This window comes from Tachyglossus aculeatus, chromosome 9 (assembly GCF_015852505.1).
Source record: "Tachyglossus aculeatus isolate mTacAcu1 chromosome 9, mTacAcu1.pri, whole genome shotgun sequence".
Lineage (NCBI taxonomy): Eukaryota > Metazoa > Chordata > Mammalia > Monotremata > Tachyglossidae > Tachyglossus > Tachyglossus aculeatus.
In genome coordinates this window covers 1,391,437-1,411,788 of record NC_052074.1, presented here as the reverse complement: position 1 = coordinate 1,411,788, position 20,352 = coordinate 1,391,437, and the positions used below count along the sequence as shown (strand labels likewise).

General features: G+C 50.0%; 1 protein-coding gene across 2 annotated transcripts in view; it reads left to right on the top strand.

The window, feature by feature from the left end:
- Positions 1-20,352, top strand: part of SRBD1 (S1 RNA binding domain 1) — a 185,278-nt gene that overhangs the window by 94,398 nt on the left and 70,528 nt on the right. For both annotated transcript variants that reach the window (XM_038751793.1, XM_038751792.1), the window contains exons 16-17: positions 13,767-13,858; positions 18,513-18,595. In XM_038751793.1, coding sequence (XP_038607721.1) covers positions 13,767-13,858; positions 18,513-18,595 — 175 coding nt within the window. The remainder of the gene's footprint in view (positions 1-13,766; positions 13,859-18,512; positions 18,596-20,352) is intronic.

Sequence of the window (20,352 nt, the reverse complement as noted above, 5' to 3'; positions counted from 1 at the left end):
CAGTAAGCACTCAATAAATATGATTGATTGATTGATTCACTTCTCTTTCTTCTCTGGAAAATGGGGATTAAGACTATGAGCCCCATTGTGGGGAATGCACTGTGTCCAACTTGATTAGCTCGTTTCTACCCCAACACTTAGTATGATGATGATGATGATGATGATGATGGCATTTATTAAGCGCTTACTATGTGCAAAGCACTGTTCTAAGCACTGGGGGGGATACAAGGTGATCAGGTTGTCCCACGGGGGGCTCACAGTCTTAATCCCCATTTTACAGATGAGGTCACTGAGGCACAGTGAAGTTAAGTGACTTGCCCAGAGTCACACAGCTGACAATTGGCTGAGCCAGGTTTTGAACCCATGACCTCTGACTCCAAAGCCCGGGCTCTTTCCACTGAGCCACGCTGCTTCTCTGATCTAGGATTAGAACCCATCACTTTCTGACTGTCAGGCCCGTGCTCCATCCACTATGCCATGCTGCTTCTCCATAATTTAATCATAATAATGGTATTTGTTAAGCGCTTACTATGTGCCAAGCACTGTTCTAAGTGCTGGGAAGGTTACAAGGTGATCAGGTTGTCCCATGGGGGCTCACAGTTTTAATCCCCATTTTACAGATGAGGGAACTGAGGCCCAGAGAAGTGAAGTGACTTGCCCAGAGTCACACAGCCGACAGTTGGCCGAGCCGGGATTTGAACCCATGACCTCTGACTCCACTGAGCCACGCTGCTTCTGATGACAGATGGCAGGGGAGCTGTTTTGTTGTCTGTCTCCCCCTTCTAGACTGTGAGCCCACTGTTGGGTAGGGACCGTCTCTATATGTAGCCAACTTGTACTTCCCAAGCGCTTAGTACAGTGCTCTGCACACAGTAAGCGCTCAATACATACAATTGAATGAATGAATGACTCCAAAGCCCGGGCTCTTTCCACTGAGTTTTTGTTTTTGTATTAATAGGATTTATGCCCGGGACTGTACTAAGCCCTGCGGTAGACACAAGGTAATCAGGTCGGACACAGTCCGTCTTCCACTTGGGACTCACAGTCTTAATCCCGGTTTTACAGATGAGGTAACTGAGGCCCAGAGAAGTGAAGTGACTTGCCCAAGGTCACCCAGCAGACAAGGGAGGATATCAGGATTCGAACCCGGGCCCTCTGACTCATTGGAAGAACATTAACATTAGAGAAGCGGCGTGGCTCAGTGGAAAGAGCCCGGGCTTTGGAGTCAGGGGACATGGGTTCAAATCCCAGCTCCACCACGTCTGCTGTGTGACCTTGGGCAAGTCACTTCGCTTCTCTGAGCCTCAGTTCCCTCTCCTCTGTAAAACGGGGATTAAGACCGTGAGCCCCACGTGGGACAACCTGATCACCTTGTATCCCCCCAGCGCTTAGAACAGTGCTTTGCACATAGTAAGCGCTTAACAAATGCCATTATTATTATTATTATTTATTATTAACAGCCCTCTCTTTTTCCTGCCCCTTCCAAAATCTAGTTCCTTGCTTTCCTGGCTGCTCAGTACCGGTCGGCGGCGGGAGAAATCCCAGAACAAACAAATCCTCCTTCTCCTTTTCCCTCTCCAGATTCCCCCAGATGAATGCAAGTGCAAAACAGTATGTGCGTGTTCATGCATGCTCACACACGCGTACCTGCGCCCGTGCACCCGTGTCCCCAAACACGCTTACGCGCACATTCATCCTGCAAGAGCTAAGTCCCATTTTAGCTTTCACATGACTGATTTCTTTCACTGGGGATGATGTGGGCAGCAGGTATTCGTTCGGAACAAATAAAAATGAGGTAAATTCTGGAAACCCGATCTTAGTGGGAATGTGTGGAAACGTCTAGCGACCCGTCGGCGTAGGAGTCGAGCAACATCCAGCCCTGAATTTTATTTTGTTAATATGTTTTGTTCTGTTCTCTGTCTCCCGCTTCTAGACTGTGAGCCCACTGTTGGGTAGGGACTGTCTCTAGATGTTGCCAATTTGTACTTCCCAAGCGCTTAGTACAGTGCTCTGCACATAGTAAGCGCTCAATAAATACGATTGGTGATGATGATGATTTCCTCCCGCGTATTTGAGGGGCGGGTCACGGTGGTGTGACCTTGGCCGAGCCACTTCACTTCTCTGTGCCTCGGTTCCCTCATCTGTAAAATGGGGATTAAGACCGTGAGCCCCGGGTGGGACAGGGAGCCTGTCCGGCCTGACTAGCTTGATGCCAGCGCTTAGAACAGAGCCTGGCCCGCGGTAAGCACTTAATACCAGAGTTATTATTATTAGTCCTGTGCCTCAGTTCCCTCCTCTGTAAAATGGGATGAAGACTGTGACACCCCCCCCCCCCCCCCGTGGGACAACCTGATCCCCTTGGAACCTCCCCAGTGCTTAGAACTGTGCTTTGCACATAGTAAGCGCTTAATAAATGCCGTTGTTACTTATTAATTAAGCCACTTAACTGCTCTGTGCCTCACTTACCTCCTCTGTAATGGGGATTAAGATTGTGAGCCCCCCCGTGGGACAACCTGATCCCCTTGGAACCTCCCCAGCGCTTAGAACAGTGCTTTGCACATAGTAAGCGCTTAATAAATGCCGTTGTTAATTATTAATTAAGCCACTTAACTGCTCTGTGCCTCATTTACCTCCTCTGTAAAATGGGGATGAAGACTGTGAGCCCCCCCCGTGGGACAACCTGATCCCCTTGGAACCTCCCCAGCGCTTAGAACAGTGCTTTGCACATAGTAAGCGCTTAATAAATGCCGTTGTTAATTAATTAAGTCACTTAACTGCTCTGTGCCTCACTTACCTTCTCTGTAAAATGGGGATGAAGACTGTGAGCCCCCCCGTGGGACAACCTGATCACCTTGGAACCTCCCCAGCGCTTAGAACAGTGCTTTGCACATAGTAAGCGCTTAATAAATGCCATTGTTAATTATTAATTAAGCCACTTCACTGCTCTGTGCCTCATTTACCTCCTCTGTAAAATGGGGATGAAGACTGTGAGCCCCCCCGTGGGACAACCTGATCACCTTGGAACCTCCCCAGCGCTTAGAACAGTGCTTTGCACATAGTAAGCGCTTAATAAATGCCATTGTTAATTATTAATTAAGTCACTTAACTGCTCTGTGCCTCACTTACCTCCTCTGTAAAATGGGGATTAAGATTGTGAGCCCCCCCGTGGGACAACCTGATCCCCTTGGAACCTCCCCAGCGCTTAGAACAGTGCTTTGCACATAGTAAGCGCTTAATAAATGCCGTTGTTAATTATTAATTAAGCCACTTAACTGCTCTGTGCCTCACTTACCTCCTCTGTAAAATGGGGATTAAGATTGTGAGCCCCCCCGTGGGACAACCTGATCCCCTTGGAACCTCCCCAGCACTTAGAACAGTGCTTTGCACATAGTAAGCGCTTAATAAAAGCCGTTGTTAGTTATTAGTCTCTGTCCCAAGATCTCCCCTGAGGGAGGCATGTGTTTGGAGTACAAATAATATATATATTATATATATATATATATATAAGTATATATGTTTGTACAGATTTATTACTCTATTTATTTATTTTACTTGTCCATAGCTATTCTATTTATTTTATTTTGTTAGTATGTTTGGTTTTGTTCTCTGTCTCCCCCTTTTAGACTTGTGAGCCCACTGTTGGGTAGGGACCGTCTCTAGATGTTGCCAACTTGGACTTCCCAAGCGCTTAGAACAGTGCTCTGCACACAGTAAGCGCTCAATAAATACGATTGATTGATTGACTGATTGATTGATTGAGTGTGGCTGGACTCGGGCCCCTGTGCCCGGCCGGAGTGTTTCTCTCCCCAGACCTCGGTAATCATCTATTTGTTACTCTATTTATTTATTTATTTATTTTCCTTGTCCATATCTATTCTATTTATTTTATTTCGTTAGTATGTTTGGTTTTGTTCTCTGTCTCCCCCTTTTAGACTGTGAGCCCACTGTTGCGTAGGGACCGTCCCTAGATGTTGCCAACTTGGACTTCCCAAGCACTTAGTAAAGTGCTCTGCACACAGTAAGTGCTCAATAAATGCGATTGATGATGATGATCTCCGCGGCCTCCTGTGTCAGAGGTGACATCCCGTCCGTCTCGGGATCCGGTTTGGGGGAGTGTCGCCGCCGACCCCCATCCCCTTCCTGGGGTGGGCAGTCGCCCCGGGGATTTCTTCCACGGTTACCCCTGGAGTCGTTGAGGCACTTCCAGCTGAGGGGGGACTGATCATTTATCACTGATGACTGAACCCCATTTTTCCCCTCCTCCTCCTCCCATCCCCCCTGCCCTACCTCCTTCCCCTCCCCACAGCACCTGTATATATGTTTGTACAGATTTATCACTCTATTTTACTTGTCCATATTTACTATTCTATTTTGTTAATGATGTGCATTCAGCTTTAATTCTGTTTGTACTGACGACATGACACCCGTCTACATGTTTTGGTTTTTTTTGTCCATCTCCCCCTTCTAGACTCTGAGCCCGTTGTCGGGTAGGGACCGTCTCTATATAATTGTAATAATGGCATTTATAAAGCGCTTACTGTGTGCAAAGCACTGTGCTGACTTGTACTTCCCAAGAGTTTAGTACAGTGCTCCGCACACAGTAAGCGCTCAATAAATACGAATGAGCGAATGAATGAATGATGTCATTAGAGAAGCAGTGTGCCTCAGTGGAAAGAGCCCGGGCTTTGGAGTCAGAGGTCACGGGTTTAAATCCCAGCTCCTCCAGTTGTCAGCTGTGTGACTTTGGGCAAGTCACTTCACTTCTCTGGGCCTCAGTTGCCTCACTGGAAAATGGGGATGAAGACTGTGAGCGCCCTGTGGGTCAACCTGATAAACTTGTAACCCCAGCGCTTAGAACAGTGCTTTGCACGTAGTAAGTGCTTAATAAATGCCATTAGAAGTGATCTAGAAGTGATCACTAGATCTAAATCTAGAAGCAGTGTGTCTCAGTGGAAAGAGCCCGGGCTTGGGGGTCAGAGGTCATGGAATCTTTTAGACTGTGAGCCCACTGTTGGGTAGGGACTGTCTCTATATGTTGCCAATTTGTACTTCCCAAGCGCTTAGTACAGTGCTCTGCACACAGTAAGCGCTCAATAAATACGATTGATGATGATGGATTCTAATCCCGACTCTGCCCCTTAGCTGTGTGCCTTTGGGCAAGTCACTTCACGTCTCTGGGCCTCAGTGACCTCATCTGGAAAATGGGGGTGAAGACCGTGAGCCTCACGGGGGGCAACCTGATCACCTTGTACCCCCCCAGCGCTCAGAACAGTGCTTCGCACATAGTAAGCCCTTACCAGATATCATCAGTATCCCTATTATCCCTTGAGGAAAACGCAGGCCTTCTTGGCGGGGGCGGGGGGAAAAGGCCTTGGAATTGTGCTTTCTGGCTCCCTCAGGGGGAGAGGGCAGAAATGTGGGTGTGCGGCCAGCAGGGGGTGCTAGTGCAACACGTTTGGCAGGGTCGGTAAGAAGGCGGACCGGACCGGATTGGCTCCTGCACTGGCCCAACTACCCAACTACTGGCCCAACTTGGGCCCCGCCTTCCCTTCTCTGCCTCCTCTTCTTTACACCAACTGTCTCTCTCCTCCCCTCCACCCTCCCTCTCTCCTCCCTCCCTCCCTCTCTGTCTCCCTCTCTCTCCCTCCCTCCCTCTCTCTCTCTCTCTCTCTCTCTCTCTCTCTCTCTCTCTCTCTCTCTCTCTCATGCCTGTCAGTGGGCTAGTTGTGAGCATGTATCCCCTGCCCCTCCCTCTCTGTCTCTCTCTCCCTTGCTCCTCCCCCCTCTCTCTCTCTCTCTCTCTCTCTCTCTCTCTCTCTCTCTCTCTCTCTCTCTCTCTCTCTCTCTCTCTCATATGCCGTTCAGTGGGCTAGTTGTGAGCATGTATCCCCTGCTCCTCTCTCTCTGTCTCTTTCTGTCTCTCCCTTGCTCCTCCTCTCTCCTCCCTCCCTCTCTCTCTCTCACTCACTCACTCACTCACTCTCTCTCTCCCTCTCTCTCTCTCTCTCTCTCTCCTCTCTCCCCTTTTGTATGCTTGTCAGTGGGCTAGTTGTGAGCATGTATCCCCTACCCTTCTCTCTGTGTCTCTTTCTGTCTCTCCCTTGCTCCTCCTCTCTCCTCCCTCCCTCCCTCCCTCTCTCTCTCTCTCTCTCTCTCTCTCTCTCTCTCTCCCCTTTTGTGTGCTTGTCAGTGGGCTAGTTGTGAGCATGTATCCCCAGCCCCCATCTCTCTCTCTCTCTCTCTCTCTCTCTCTCTCTCTCTCTCTCTCTCTCTCTCTCTCTCTCTCTCTCTCTCTCCCTCTGTTTCTCTCTGTCTTTATCCTCCCCTCTCCTCCCTCTCTTTCTCTCTCTCTCCCTCTCTCTCTCATTTTGTACTCCCTCTCTCTCCCTTTCTCTCTCAATTAGCCTGTCAGTGGGCTAATTGTGAGCATGTAGCCCCAGCCCTGCCCCATGTCTCCCTCTGTCTCCCTCTCCTCCTCTCCCTCTCTCTCTGTCTCCCTCTGTCTCTCTCTCCCCCCCCCCATTCTCTCTCTCTCCCCCCTTTTGTATGCCTGTTAGTGGGCTAGTTGTGAACATGTATCCCCAGTCTCTCTCTCTCTCTCTCTCTCTCTCTCTCTCTCTCTCTCTCTCGGAAGTCAGAGGTTGTGGGTCCTAATCCTGACTCCACCACTTGTCAGCTGTGTGACTTTGGGCAAGTCGCTTCACTTCTCTGTGCCTCGTTTACCACATCTGTAAAATGGGGATTAAGACTGTGAGCCCCACGTGGGACAACCTTGTATTTCCCCCAACGCTTAGAGCGGTGTTTGGCACATAGTAAGTGCTTTTTATTATAATGACATTTATTAAGCGCTTACTATGTGCAAAGCCGCCCGTCTGGAGGTTCCCTTCTTCTCCATTCTTGGTAAGTCTGTGGCCCATGTAAATCAGAACTCTGAGGACGAACTCAAATTGGCCTCAATTGGTCCTCAAAAATCTCCAGTGGCTGCCAGTCAACCTACATATCAAGCAAAAACTCCTCACCCTGGGCTTCAAGGCTGTCCATCCATCCCCTGGCCCCCTCCTGCCTCACCTCCCTTCTCTCCTTCTCCAGCCCAGCCCGCACCCTCCGCTCTTCCGCCGCTAATCTCCTCACCGTACCTCGTTCTCGCCTGTCCCGCCATCGACCCCCGGCCCCCGTCCTCCCCCGGGCCTGGAATGCCCCCAATCCCTCTGCCCATCCGCCAAGCTAGCTCTCTTCCTCCCTTCAAGGCCCTGCTGAGAGCTCACCTCCTCCAGGAGGCCTTCCTAGACTGAGCCCCTCCTTTTCCTCCCCTCCCTATCATCCACCCCCGCCCTACCCCCTTCCACTCCCCGCAGCACTTGTTTATATTTGTACGTATTTATTACTCTGTTTTATTAATGATGTGTCTATAGTTGTAATTCTATTTTTTCTGATGGTAGTGACACCTGTCTACTTGTTTTGTTGACTGTCTCCCCCTTCTAGACTGTGAGCCCACTGTTGGTAGGGACCGTCTCTCTCTATATAATAATAGCATTTATTAAGCGCTTACTATGTGCAGAGCACTGTTCTAGAGAAGCAGCATGGCTCAGTGGAAAGAGCCCGGGCTTTGGAGTCAGAGGTCATGAGTTCGAATTCCGACTCCACCACATGTCTGCTGTGTGACCTTGGGCAAGTCACTTAACTTCTCTGCGCCTCAGTTACCTCATCTGTAAAATGGGGATTAAGACTGTGAACCCCACGTGGGACAACATGATCACCTTGTATCCCCCCAGCGCTTAGAACAGTGCTCTGCACATAGTAAGCGCTTAATAAATGCCATCATTATTATTATGTTGCCAATTTGTATTTCCCACGTGCTGAGCCCACTGTTGGGTAGGGACCGTCTCTATATGTTGCCGATTTGTATTTCCCACGCGCTTAGTACGATGCTCTGCACACAGTAAGTGCTCAATTGGCGGAGCCGGCGTTTGAACCCGTGACCTCCGACTCCAAAGCCCGTGCTCCATCCGCCGTGCGGTGCTGTGGGCAGGGAACGTGGCGCCCAGACTCTGGAATATTGTCATCATCATCATCATCAATCGTATTTATTGAGCGCTTACTATGTGCAGAGCACTGTACTAAGCGCTTGGGAAGTACAAATTGGCAACATCTAGAGACAGTCCCTACCCAACAGTGGGCTCACAGTCTAAAAGGGGGAGACAGAGAACAAAACCAAACATACTAACAAAATAAAATAAATAGAATAGATATGTACAAGTAAAATAAATAAATAAATAGAGTAATAGATATGTGCAAACATATATATAGGTCCTCTCCCAAGCGCTGCGTTCAGTAAAGACGAGAGAGTACCAAAGGCCCCGCCGGCCAGGCTGGCGCGCAGGAAATTGGTCGGCTTCGATCCCGAAACCTGGACGGAGGAGAGGGGAAATTCTCGTAAACGCTCGCGTGTGCGCGGAGACACATCCTGTGTCTCTTTTAAACACGTTTACTAAAGTGGAAAGAATTTTGTTGATCGGTTTGGGGTTTCGTCTGAAGCGTCTCTGGAGTGGCTTTTCTATGGCGACCGGGAAGCCCGTTCCGGTGAGGGCCCCCGAAGGGGTCCGGGCGGTGTTTGGCAGGCGGTTTGGGGCCGGAGGGAACCCTGCTTTGGAAATCATCATCATCAATCGTATTTATTGAGCGCTCACTACGTGCAGAGCACTGTACTAAGCGCTTGGGAAGTACAAATTGGCAACATATAGAGACAGTCCCTACCCAACAGTGGGCTCACAGTCTAAAAGGGGGAGGCAGAGAACAAAACCAAACATACTAACAAAATAAAATAGAATAGATATGTAGAAATAAATTAAATAAATAAGTAAATAGAGTAAAAAAATATGTACAAACATATATACATATATACAGGTGCTGTGGGGAAGGGAGGGAGGTAAGATGGGGGGATGGAGAGGGGGACGAGGGGGAGAGGAAGGAAGGGGCTCAGCCTGGGAAGGCCTCCTGGAGGAGGTGAGCTCTCAGCAGGGCCTTGAAGGGAGGAAGAGAGCGAGCTTGGTGGATGGGCAGAGGGATTGGGGGCATTCCGGGCCCGGGGGAGGACGTGGGCCGGGGGTCGATGGCGGGACAGGAGAGAGCGAGGTACGGTGAGGAGATCAGTGGTGGAGGAGCGGAGGGTGCGGACTGGGCTGGAAATGGGAAGAGTGGGGTCCCAGGGGGTCCCGGTCTGATCGCTTTCAGCTCTGGAGGGCCGCAGTCAGTCAGTTGGATTTATTGAGCGCTTACTAAGTGCAGGGCACTGTCGTAAGCGCTTGGGAGAGTACAGTGCAACAGTAAGGAGACACATTCAATCAATCAATCAATCAATCATATTTATTGAGCGCTTACTATGTGCAGAGCACTGTACTAAGCGCTTGGGAAGTACAAATTGGCAACATATAGAGACAGTCCCTACCCAACAGTGGGCTCACAATCTAAAAGGGGGAGACAGAGAACAAAACCAAACATACTAACAAAATAAAATAAATAGAATAGATATGTACAAGTAAAATAAATAAATGGAGTAATAAATATGTACCAACATATATACATATATACAGGTGCTGTGGGGAAGGGAAGGAGGTATGATGGGGGGACGGAGAGGGGGACGAGGGGGAGAGGAAGGAAGGGGCTCAGTCTGGGAAGGCCTCCTGGAGGAGGGGAGCTCTCAGTAGGGCCTTGAAGGGAGGAAGGGAGCGAGCTTGGCGGATGTGCGGAGGGATTGGGGGCATGCCAGGCCCGGGGGAGGACGGGGGCCGGGGGTTGATGGCGGGACGGGCGAGAACGAGGCCTAACGGTGAGGAGATTAGCGGCGGAGGAGCGGAGGGTGCGGGCTGGGCTGGAGAAGGGGAGAAGGGAGGGGAGGTAGGAGGGGGCGAGGGGATGGATGGACAGCCTGGAAGCCCAGGGTGAGGAGTTTCTGCCTGATGCGCATTCCCCGCCCACAGTGAGCATAGCGGGGCATGCCCCAGGGGAGAGAAACGAGAGCGTGGTGCTGTGGAAAGACCCCAGGCCTAAGAGTCAGATGATCTGCGTTCTAATCCCGGTTCCACCGTGAGCCTGCTGTGTGACCTTGGGAAGTCTCTTCACTTCTCTGTGCCTCAGTTACCCCTTCTAGACCGTGAGTCCACTGTTGGGTAGGGACCGTCTCTGTATGTTGCCAACTTGTGCTTCCCAAGCGCTTAGTACAGTGCTCTGCACACAGTAAGCAGCGTGGCTCAGTGGAAAGAGCCCGGGCTTTGGAGTCAGACGTCATGGGTTCGAGTCTCGGCTCCGCCACAGGTCTGCTGTGTGACCTTGGGCAAGTCGCTTAACTTCTCTGAGCCTCAGTTACCTCATCTGTAAAATGGGGATTAAGACGGTGAGCCTCACATGGGACAACCTCATCACCTTGTATCCCCCCCAGCACTTAGAACAGTGCTTTGCACATAGTAAGCGCTTAACAAATACCATCATCATCATCATCAGTAAGCGCTCAATAAATACGATTGATTGATTGATCTGCAAAATGGGGGTTCAATGCCTGGTCTCCCCCACCTACTTAGATTGTGATCCTCATGTGGGAAAAGGATCGTATCTGGCCTTATTAACTGGTATTAAGCGCTTACTACAGTGCTCTGCACATAGTAAGCGCTCAGTAAATACGATTGATGATGATGGTATCTACCCCAACACTTAAAGCAGTGCCTAACACATTGTAAGCACTTAAATATCATTTTTAAAAAAGGATCGGTGAAACAGGCAAGTGGGGGCTGTCTGATAAAGGAAGAGAAGAGGGTGGAAAAGGAGGGAAATCATTGGGATGTATTGAGCGTTTACCGTGCACAGAGCACTGTACTAAGTGCTTGGGAGAGTACAATATAGCGGAGTTAGTAGACCCACAAGGAGCTTAGAGTTTAGAGGGGGAGTGAGAGAGGAGAAGAGAGGGACAGAGAAGGAGGGGAAGGAGAAAGAGACAAGGGGGGAAAGGAAAGAGGGGCGAAGGAATCGGGGATAGAGGCAGGAAACAGAAGAGAGGGCTTGGGCTACTGTTTTTGAATAGGGCTGAATTTTCGTCAAGGGTGAGAGTAAAATGTCCTAGAACCGTTTTGCGTCTGAGCCTAATGTGTTTCACCTGAGGGCAGTTTGTCTTGCGAAATCCAATCTACCTCCGGAAAAAAAAATCACGTCTCCGCGATTTGGTATTCCGTGCAAGGATCAGAATCTCCTCTGGGTTTTGAGCAGTCTGGAAACGAAGTGCAAAAAAATGAATTGGAGCAATCAATCAGTCGTATTTATTGAGCGCTTACTGTGTGCAGAGCACTGGACTAAGCTCTTGGGAAGTACAAGTTGGCAACATATAGAGACGGTCCCTACCCAGCAGTGGGCTCGCAGTCTAAAAGGGGGAGACGGAGAACAAAACCAAACATACTAACAAAATAAAATAAATAGAATAGATATGGACAAGTAGAGAGATCTGTCAGCAGATGTAGTAGTTACAGTATATATCGAGAGCTCACTGTGTGGTAGTAGTAATAATAATAATAATTGGGGTATTTGTTAAGCACTTACTATGTGCCAGGCACTGTACTAAGCTCTGGGTAGATACAAGGTAATTGGATTGGACACAGTCCCTGTCCCACATGGGCCTCAAGATTTTAATCCCCATTTTATTAGAATGAGGTAACTGAGGCCCAGAGAAGTGAAGTGATTTAATAATAATAATAATGATGGCATTTATTAAGCACTTACTATGTGCAAAGCACTGTTCTAAGCTCTGGGGAGGTTACAAGGTGATGAGGTTGTCCCACGGGGGGCTCCCAGTCTTAATCCCCATTTTACAGATGAGGTCACTGAGGCCCAGAGAAGTGAAGTGACTTGCCCAAAGTCACACAGCTGACATTTGGCGGAGCCGGAGTTTGAACCCGTGACCTCCGACTCCAAAGCCCGGCCTCTTTCCGCGGAGCCACGCTGCTTCTCCAAATCTCTGTGAGATTTGCCCAAGCTCACAGAGCAGATAAGTGGTGGAGCCGGGATTAGAACTCAGGTCCTTCTGACTCGCAGGACCGGGCTCCATTAATCAATCAATCAGTCGTATTTACTGAGTGCTTACTGTGTGCAGAGCACTGTATTAATCAATCAATCATATTTATTGAGCTCTTACTGTGTGCAGAGCACTGTACTAAGCGCTTGGGAAGTACAAGCGCTTGGGAGAGTACCATATTACAACGAACAGACACAGGCGCTGGGGAGGTTACAGGGTGATCAGGTTGTCCCACGGGGGGCTCACAGTTTTAATCCCCATTTTACAGATGAGGTCACTGAGGCCCAGAGAAGTTATATATGTTTGTATATACTTATTACTCTATTTATTTATTTATTTATCTTGTACATATCTATTCTATTTTATTTTGTTAGTATGTTTTGTTCTCTGTCTCCCCCTTCTAGACTGTGGGCCCGCTGTTGGGTAGGGACTGTCTCTATGTGTTGCCGAATTGTACTTCTCCAAGCGCTTAGTACAGTGCTCTGCACACAGTAAGCGCTCAATAAATACGATTGATTGATTGATTCCCTGCCCAATCTGACTGAATGCCCTCAGTGAGCTAACGGTCTAGAGCTAGTAGGTGGAACATAGCAAGCACTTAACATACACTATTTTTGAAAAAGTGACTCCTGGGCCCCTGGTCCTTTGGTCAGCCATGTGTACTTCCCAAGCGCTTAGTCCAGTGCTCTGCACACAGTAAGCGCTCAATAAATACGATTGATTGATTGTACGGATAGGAAAGTGAGGGTCTGGGAACCCCCTTCCGGTGCGGGACGCTACCCATTCTTCCTCCCTCTCCTGCCGGGGGCCGCCTCCTCCGACCGTCCCGCATCTCTGGGGAAGCAGCGTGGCTCAGTGGAAAGAGCCCGGGCTTTGGAGTCAGAGGTCATGGGTTCCAATCCCGGCTCTGCCAATTGTCAGCTGGGTGACTTTGGGCAAGTCACTTCACTTCTCTGGGCCTCAGTTCCCTCATCTGGAAAATGGGGATAAAGACTGTGACACCCCCCCCCCCCCCCCAGTGGGACAACCTGATCACTTTGTAACCTCCCCAGCGCTTAGAACGGTGCTTTTCACATATTAAGTGCTTAATAAATGCCATTATTATTCCTGTATATACGTTTGTACATATTTATTACTCTATTTTACTTGTACATATCTATTCTATTTATTTTATTTTGTTAGTATGTTTGGTTTTGTTCTCTGTCTCCCCCTTTTAGACTGTGAGCCCACTGTTGGGTAGGGACTGTCTCTATATGTTGCCCACTTGTACTTCCCAAGCGCTTAGTACAGTGCTCTGCACACAGTAAGCACTCAACAAATACGATTGATGATGATGGTGAAAGCCTTGACTTTCTGCAGGGGAGAGGAGCCTGGGGGGAGAATACTCCTGCCGGGGTGGGGTGCGTGGTCCAGGGGTACCCCACTGGGTCCCCCCCGGGCCCGGCCCTGGCTCCTCCTGCTCTGTCAGAATCCCGGGCGCGTCTCTTAGCTTTCGTCACCCATTTTGACGGTGGAGACGATGAAGAAGGGGCAGAGGTCAGCTGGAGACCCCCGAGGCGGCCACCCCGGGAAGGGGCAGGATTGGAAGTCAAGGCTACTCGTCCGGCAAGTCCCCAGCGTGCCCGGTCACCCCCGGCGGCACCTCTGTCCTCCCACTCCCTGTCCCCACGCTCAGCTGACGTTATCCTCCCTAACCCCCCCGTGTCTCCCCCAGCATCGTCAGCGAGGCCGGAGCGTCCATCTACAGCGTCAGCCCGGAGGCCAGCAAGGAGATGCCGGACCTGGACCCCAACTTGAGGAGCGCAGGTAGAGGGACGGGGCTCTCCCACCCTCCCGGGGCCCCCAAAACGCAGCTGAGGGTGTCGGGGGACAGCCGGGCCCGGGCTTCCCGTGGCAGGCTCCGGTGCCCCAGAGAGGTCGGTGGAAATGGCCCGGTCGGCCTGGGGTTTCCGGTCCTTCCTGAGCTCTTGGAGTGAAAGGTTGAGTGTAGTATTAGAGGACGAGACCTCCGTGATAGGGCGAGATCCGGGTGGGCACTTCCCAATTGACAGGAGCAGGGCATGGCATCCAGTAGGTGCTCAGCAAATGCGATCGATACGGAGGGTGCTCTCATTCATTCAATCGTATTTATTGAGCACTTACTGTGTGCAGAGCACTGTGCTAAGCGCTTGGGAAGTACAAGTCAGCAACATAGAGAGAGGGTCCCTACCCAACAGCGGGGAATGCCCTCTGCCCGGAGGAACAACAGAGGAGCATTGTCTTCTAGGAAAGAGATTAGAAGAAGATGAGTTCTTTGGATTTTCCTGAATTTTCACCTTTTCGCTGAGGGGGACCGGCTCTGGGCCGCCCCTGCCTGGGAGAGGGGAGAGATCTCAGACCCCGGTGAGCGTCTCTCACCCTGCCCCCCCAGCTGTAATTCATTTCAACGTCCGTCTCCCGTGTCGGACTGTCAGGTCATCATCATCATCATCAATCATATTTATTGAGCGCTTACTGTGTGCAGAGCACTGTACTAAGCGCCTGGGAAGTACAAGTTGGCAACATATATTGACAGGCCAGACTACTCTAGGAGACTGGGCAGTGGGGTCACTCATTCAGAACCAGGAAAAAAAACCTTTTCCTGAGGATGGCCCTCCAGCCTCTCAGTTTAAGGTCATTTACATTCCCCGGGCGGCGCAACACCCTTTCACACTTTGGGTTGATGATGATGATGGCATTTGTTAAGCGCTTACTATATGCAAAGCACTGTTCTAAGCGCTGGGAAGGTTACAAGATGATCAGGTTGTCCCACAGGGGGCTCACAGTCTTAATCCCCATTTTACAGATGAGGGAACTGAGGCCCAGAGAAGTGAAGTGACTTGCCCAAAGTCACCCAGCTGACAGTTGGCGGAGCCGGGAATTGAACCCATGACCCCTGACTCCAAAGCCCAGGTTCTTTCCACTGAGCCACGCTGTTTCAGTCAATCAATCAGTCAATCGTATTTATTGAGCGCTTACTATGTGCAGAGCACTGTACTAAGCGCTTGGGAAGTACAAATTGGCAACATCTAGAGACAGTCCCTACCCAGCAGTGGGCTCACAGTCTAAAAGGGGGAGACAGAGAACAAAACCAAACATACTAACAAAATAAAATAAATAGGATAGATATGGACAAGTAAAATAAATAAATAAATAGAGTAATAATTATGTACAAATATATATACATATATACAGGTATACATATATACAGGTTTCACGTGTAATAATAATGATAGTAACTGTTCCTTTCTAGTCTATAGTCTGCACTGGGACAATGATGTGGAATTTTGTTAAAGAGAAAAATTTTGTTGGGCGGATTCTAGTATTTGTGCTTTTCTACAGCTCCCTCTATAGCACTTACCTATGGACAGGTAAGTTGGCATGACATAGGAAGGGAAACAAACACTGTATCGCAGTAGCAATGCAAGCCGCGTGGCTCAGTGGAAAGAGCACGGACTTTGGAGTCAGAGGTCATGGGTTCAAATCCCGGCTCCGCCAACTGTCAGCTGTGTGACTTTGGGCAAATCACTTCACTTCTCTGGGCCTCAGTCCCCTCATCTGGAAAATGGGGATTAAGACTGTGAATCCCACGTGGGACAGGAACTGTATCTACCCAGTGCTTAAGAACAGTGTTTGGCACATAGTGAGCACTTAACAAGTACCGTAATTGTTATTATCCTTATTAAGAGAAAGGGCATTCCGGGCCAGAGGTAGGATGCGGACGAGGAGTTGGCAGGGAGAGAGGTGAGATCCAGGTATAGTGAGCGGGTTGGCATTAGAAGGGTGTAGTAGAAAATCAGGGAGGTAAGGTAGGAGGGATATGTTGCCAACTTGTACTTCCCAAGCGCTTAGTACAGTGCTCTGCACACAGTAAGCGCTCAATAAATACGATTGAATGAATGAATGAATGAATGAATGAATGAGTAGGAGGGGGCGAGCTGGCGCTTAGTACAGTGCTCTGCACACAGTAAGCGCTCAATAAATACGATTGAATGAATGAATGAATGAATGAGTAGGAGGGGGCGAGCTGGCGCTTAGTACAGTGCTCTGCACACAGTAAGCGCTCAATAAATACGATTGAATGAATGAATGAATGAATGAATGAATGAGTAGGAGGGGGCGAGCTGATTGAGTGCTCTAAGGAGTTTCTGTTTGATGCGGAGGCGGATAGACAACCACCCTTCCGCCTCCATTGCCCACAGTATCAAATCAATCAGTCGGTAGACGGTATTAATTGAGCGCTTACTGTGTGCAGAGCACTGTCCTAAGCCCTCGGGAGAGGACGCTTCTGTAGAATAGGTAATCCTGTTGGGGACAGGGTTCCAGTGCAACAGAATCGGTAGACGTGTAGCCTAGCTACAGCGGGCTTACAGTCTAGAGGTTTCAGAGGGCACGGACCCAAGCGCAGATGTGACCCGGAAGGGAGAGTGAATAGGAGGTGAGGGGTGAGCCAGGGCAAGGTGCCCCCCTGGGCGTGAAGCAGAGCGGTTTCACGCTGGACCCACACTGGACACTTCACACCCACACTTCACACTGGACTGGACACAGTCTTTTAGACTGTGAGCCCACTGTTGGGTAGGGACTGTCTCTATATGTTGCCAATCTGTACTTCCCAAGCGCTTAGTACAGTGCTCTGCACATAGTAAGCGCTCAATAAATACGATTGATGATGATGGACCCCACGGGGAGACTGCCGAGGGCCCGGCATCAAGCATTTTTCTACAAAACCCTTCGGGCCATGTTTCCTCACTCCTCCAGATCCTCCAGTGGTTACCCATCCACCTCCGCATCAAACAGAAACTCTTCGCCGTCGGCTTGAAAGCTGTCAGTCACCTTGGCCCACCCTACCTCATCTTGCTACACTCCTGCTACAATCCAGCCCGCACACTTTGCTCCTCTAATGTCAAACTTCTCACCGTGCCTTGATTTTGCCCTCCCTCTGCCCATCCGCCAAGCTAGCTCTCTTCCTCCCTTCAAGGCCCTACTGAGAGCTCACCTCCTCCAGGAGGCCTTCCCGCACAGAGCCCCTTCCTTCCTCTCCCCCTCGTCCCCCTCTCCGTCCGCCCATCTTACCTCCTTCCCTTCCCCACAGCACCTGTATATATGGATATACGTTTGTACATATTTATTTCTCTATTTATTTATTTTGTACATATCTATTCTATTTATTTTATTTTCTTGGTATGTTTGGTTTTGCTCTCTGTCTTCCCCTTTTAGACTGTGAGCCCACTATTGGGTAGGGACTGTCTCTATATGTTGCCAACTTGTACTTCCCAAGCGCTTAGTACAGTGCTCTGCACACAGTAAGCGCTCAATAAATGCGATTGATGATGATGAGGATGATTTTGTCTATCTCGCCACCTACCCCTCACCCACATCCTGCCTCTGGCCTGGAATGCCCTCCCTCCCCTTATCCTGCAGACAATTACTCTCCCTCCTTCAAAGCTTTATTGAAGACACCCCTATCTTCTCCAAGAGGCCTTCCCTGCCTAAGCCCTCCTCTACTCTTTTCCCGCTCCCTTCTGCGTCACCCTGACTTGCTCCCTTTATTCATTGCCCCCCACCCCAGCCCCCCAGCACTTAGGTATATATTCATTCATTCATTCAATCGTATTTATTGAGCGCTTACTGTGTGCAGAGCACTGTACTAAGCGTATATATCTGTAATTTATTTTTATTAACGTCTGTTTCCCTCTCCAGACCGTAAGCTCATTATGGGCAGGGATTGTGTCTGTATATTGTGATGCCGTACCCCCCCAAGCGCTTAGTACAGTGTTCTGCACACTATAAGCACTCGTTATGGGCAGGGATTGTGTCTGTATATTGTGATGCCATACCCTCCCAAGCGCTTAGTACAGTGTTCTGCACACTATAAGCACTCAATAATTAGAGAAGCAGCGTGGCTCAGTGGAAAAGAGCCCGGGCTTCGGAGTCAGAGGTCATGGGTTCAAATCCCAGCTCCACCACTTCTCAGCTGTGTGACTTTGGGCAAGTCACTCAACTTCTGTGGGCCTTAGTGACCTCATCTGTAAAATGGGGATTAAGGCTGTGAGCCCCCCGTGGGACACCCTGATCACCTTGTAACCTCCCCAGCACTTAGAACAGTGCTTTGCACATAGTAAGCGCTTAATAAATGCCATCAAAAAAAGAAAATAAGTAAAATTGACTGATTGACTGACACTTCCTGGGTGCCCCAGAGGTGGTGCAGCCCACCCTGCTCCTCAGCCGCCTTTACCAGTCAGAGTCCGGCCACCCCTCCCTGCCCAGCTGCCACCCGGGCCCCCCGTCCCGCCGTCGAGCCTTATTGGGATTCTGTGGGATTTCCTTCCAGAAGCGAGGCTTTCCGCCCGGGCCGTCGGGAACCAGAACGACTCTCAGAGAACGACTCTCAGGCCCTGCTTTTCCCATTAATCCCCTCTCGCTTTCTCCTCCTGTTTTCCAGTTTCCATAGCGAGACGGGTCCAGGACCCATTAGCTGAGCTGGTGAAAATTGAGCCGAAGCACATCGGAGTGGGGATGTATCAGGTAAAGCGAGGCGGGGTGCCGGGATCGCGACGCCCGAGCGTTTCTCGGGAATTAAGTGTCGATGAGCCGCGCGGCCGTTCTCCAAGATTTGTGTGGCGTTGGGGGAAGAGGAGTGAAGGCCCCCGAGGTCTCCTGTGGATCCCGCCCCGCTCCTGGCTCCGGGGCTTAGCAGTCGCAGTTGAGATTTACCAATGGCTGCGGCCTGATTTATAGCCTACGAAAAACATTAGATCAGACGGGTAACTCGATCTGAGCCGCCGGCTCCTTTTCACATCGTTACGGTGGCGGGGGAAGGTGGAAGAGGCTGAGCTGCCGGAGCTATTGATCTTCCTCCGGGAAGGTGCCGTCAGCTTCCCCCGCCCCACAATCCTCCGAACTCTTATCCTGGGATCTCACGTGTCCAGAGACAAGTGCGGGCGGACGCCGGTTTTGTTCGGCCGGCGTTCTTTGGTCATCGCCGAACCTGGTCGAGGCGCTTCCTGGCCGTCCCTGAATCTCTTTTCCTCCCTGTCTCTTTCCGCCGCTCTCCCACGTTCCGGAGCGGGGCTCCTGGATCTTCGTAGAGCGCGGGGCGCGTTCACAGAGGGCTGGTGGACATTGGCAAGCGGACTCGGTGGAAGGGTCCCAGCGCGAAATGTTGGAAAAGCAGCGTGGCCTAGTGGATAGAGCCCGGGCCCGGGAGTCAGAAGGACCCGGGTTCTAATCCCGGCTCCTCCACTCGTCTGCTCTGTGATTGTGGGCAAATTACATCACTTCTCTGTGCCTCAGTTACCTCATCTGTAAAACGGGAATTAATCCATCAATCAATTGTATTTATTGAGCGCTTAATCAATCAATCAATCAATCGTATTTATTGAGCTCTTTCTGCTCTGTGATCTTGGGCAAGTTACTTCACTACCCTGCGCCTCAGTTACCTCATCTGCCAAACGGGAATTAATCAATCAATCAATAGTATTTATTGAGCGCTTACTGTGTGCAGAGCACTGTACTATGCGCTTGGGAAGTCCAAGTTGGCAACATAAAGAGACAGTCCCTACCCAACAGTGGGCTCACAGTCTAAAAGGGGGAGACAGAGAACAAAAGCAAACCTACTAACAAAATAAAATAAATAGAATAGATATGTACAAGCAAAATAAATAGAGTAATAAATATGTACAAACTTGTATACGTAAGACTATGAGCCCTATGTGGGACAAGTACTGTGTCCATCCCGATTATGTTGTATCTAGATTGTGAGCCCGCCTTTGGGTAGGGACCGTCTCTATATGTTGCCAACTTGTACTTCCCAAGCGCTTAGTACGGTGCTGTGCACACAGTAAGCGCTCAGTAGATGCGATTGAATGAATGAATCTGCCCAGCGCTTAGAATACAGTGCCTGGCACATCATAAGCGCTCAACAAATACCACAATTATTACGATTAACGTTACACGTGGAGCAGCCGCGTGGCCCGGCCCTCGGTGGAGGCGGGTTTGATTCTCACGGGATCCTGGGAGTTTGGGCCAGGAGGGCCGTGGACTATCCCGGTGACAGTTGCCCCCGGGAGAGGAAGCCGGCCCTTCCCCTCAGGACCCGGCGAGAGGTACTCACTCCATCCCACGTCCTCAAGTGGACTGAAAGGCAGAGGCTGGGAGGGCGATTGGCTTTCTGTACATATTTATTACTCTATTTATTTATTTATTTATTGTACTTGTACATTTCTATCCTATTTATTTTATTTTGTTGGTATGTTTGGTTCTGTTCTCTGTCTCCCCCTTTT